Below are 2,632 nucleotides of genomic sequence, written 5' to 3'. Positions count from 1 at the left end.
GGGGGGGGGGGGGCCACAGCTGCTGCCACAATGGCACAGCCCCAACAGGCAAGCCTGGAGCCAGCACTGGGCTGTGTTACAAGCTGGTGCTGAGTATGGAAGGAAAAGCAGCCCCTTCCCCGCCCCGTGGCCGGAGCCCCACGCTGCAGCCCCTCGCAGACTATCTGGGGCTGCCTTGCAGGCTCAGGACAGCCCTGCATGGGCTGCGAGTGGCTGCAGCAGGGAGCTCCAGGCAAGGGCAGGGGAGGGGATTCTTTTCCCCTGTGCTCAGCACCAGCTCCTCCCCTGCCCTTCCCCACAACCCTACCTTACCTGAGGTTTCCCATGCTGAGGAGCTACATGGTCCCAGACCAGAAGCACCTCCTTGGGCTTCCAGCTGGAGGGGCGAGGCCAGGCGGACCCTGCTTTTGCAGGAGCTCTTCAGGGCTTCCCCTTGGTCCTACTGCCCTTGGTTCCTGTCATCTTTGACAGGAACCAAGGACAGATAAATTTTAATTTTCTAAATTTTTTTAGGGGCCCCGTGAGCCAGATAGAATGGCCTCGCCAGCCATATTTTGCCCACCCCTGTACTAAGGCAACTGTTAAGATCCACCCTGGATATAATTCCAGAAAGTTATATTAATAAATACTTGTTAGTTCAACATAGGAGTGTCCAGAGTGTTGTTGCTGAACTAACAACATATCAATCCTCTTCTGTGCTTTTTCCTCAATTTATGCTCAGGTATGTATGTATGTAGTCATGCAGCTGCCCAGCCAGTGTGTAGCCTGCAGCTACCTAGCTTGTGTGTACTGCACATACTCAGTCTACATGTGAATGCTTACATGGCCACACTGAATTCCACCAGAAGGACCAAACACCAGTTAGTCAGCTAGAAGTTTGCCAATTAGATGCACAAATAAGTAAATTTATGCTATTAACTAACATAATACCACATTTACTCTATTCTAAGATGAGTTTTTTTCTCTATTTAACATGGAGAAAAGACACTGGGGAAGAGGAAGGAGGCCAGAGAGCAGAGGCTGGGGGAAGTAGGGAGCAGAGGGTTGGTGGGGGGAAGCGAGGAGGAGGCAGGCACAAGCAGGAGGTAAGATACTTGACCTCCCCACTTCTTGTTTCCCTACAGCAGTGGGAAGGATGAATTAAAGATGATCCTCCAATAATTTGATTCTATACATGGAAAATTATAACAAATTAGATTTGTCTTAGAATCAAGTAAACACAGTATATAAAACTGAAAACTTATGTTGACTGAAATTTCTTCCCTGGAGACCCGAGTCAGAACTTTGAGAGAATCTGTGAGTCATATATGATTGGTATGGCATAAAAAGGATCATACAAAGAGTTTTGGACACATTAAGAAAAGTAAAGGCTGTGTGTTAAACTATGGAACATATATTTTGTTTTATTTCATTATAATAATTATTAAGCATGGTGTTTTTTTTTCTCTTTTTACAGCCACTGAAAAAATAAAAAAACTGCTCACCATAAACTCACTGGAAATAGGTAGAAAGAGTGAATTCTCCAGGATTTTCACATCTGCCTTGATTCCTACTTTGTGACCTTGACCACAAGATGTGTGACCTGAACAAAACCACAACACGGAACTCAACAGGGGTCCATTTAGCTCCATTAGGTTTGGTCCTAGGTTGCATTTCGCTGATCACTATTGTCCTAAATATATTGGTCCTATATGCAGTGAGAACAGAAAAGAAATTACAGACAGTTGGCAACCTATATATTGTTAGCCTCTCTGTTGCAGATCTTATAGTTGGTGCAGTTGTTATGCCCCTGAATATCGTGTACCTACTGACTCCAACATGGGTACTAGGTAGACCAATCTGTCTGTTCTGGCTTTCAATGGATTATGTAGCCAGCACTGCTTCCATTTTCAGCCTCGTCATATTGTGCATAGATCGTTACCGTTCAGTTCAGCAGCCGCTCAAGTATCTCAAGTACCGAACCAAAACTAGAGCAACTGCAATGATTTCTGGAACTTGGCTAGCTTCTTTTCTGTGGATCATACCAATTCTGGGTTGGCATGTTTTTGCCAATGGTGGAGAAAGGAAGGTTTGTGAAGATGTCTGTGAAACTGAGTTCCACAAAGTTACCTGGTTTAAGGTGTCAACAGCCATTGTCAACTTCTATGTGCCATCTTTACTGATGTTATGGTTCTATGTGAAAATATTCAGGGCTGTTCAGAAACACTGTCAGCATCGAGAGCTCGTCAATGAATCTTATCGGTCTTTATCAGAAAACAAAATCATACATAGTGATAAGGTTCAAGAAGAGCAAAACATTTGTCTCCAGAAGGAAAACTTGGGTTTAAACGCAAGTGTTTTGAAAAAAAGCTTGGTAGATCCCAGCTGCAATGTAAATATCAACTTCCCTCCTGAAAGTGTAGAGGCAAAGCTTCACCAAGGCAGCTCAGACAAAGCCTCAAAGACCCTCCCTAGAAGAAATGACAGAAAAGTCATGAAACTTAGCTGCTTCCCCCTCACTATTGCCCAGACTCAGCCAGGCATAGAAAAAGTGAGCAGGATGTATATGTCAGTTGATAAGCACAAACAGAATGAAGAGGTGCCTTGCCCAGAGGATTTGGAATTAAGTGACACATCTGAACACACTTTCGCA

The 2,632-nt window shown here is 44.6% G+C and overlaps 1 protein-coding gene across 2 annotated transcripts in view; it reads left to right on the top strand.

Annotated features, from left to right (window-relative positions):
- Positions 1-544: 544 nt before the first annotated feature.
- Positions 545-2,632, top strand: part of HRH1 (histamine receptor H1) — an 8,362-nt gene continuing 6,274 nt past the window's right edge. Inside the window, exons 1-2 of one of the 2 annotated variants that reach the window (XM_019505101.1) lie at positions 545-721; positions 1,457-2,420. In XM_019505101.1, the coding sequence (XP_019360646.1) occupies positions 1,574-2,420 (847 nt within the window). In that variant the 5' untranslated portion in view covers positions 545-721; positions 1,457-1,573. Of the gene's footprint in view, positions 722-1,456; positions 2,614-2,632 lie in introns of both variants that reach the window. The other variant, XM_019505102.1, reaches the window with a different exon arrangement.

This window comes from Gavialis gangeticus, unplaced genomic scaffold (assembly GCF_001723915.1).
Source record: "Gavialis gangeticus isolate Ggan-Ray unplaced genomic scaffold, GavGan_comp1, whole genome shotgun sequence".
NCBI lineage: Eukaryota > Metazoa > Chordata > Crocodylia > Gavialidae > Gavialis > Gavialis gangeticus.
The sequence above is the reverse complement of the archived record's forward strand: the minus strand, read 5'-3'. Positions and strand labels throughout refer to the sequence as shown.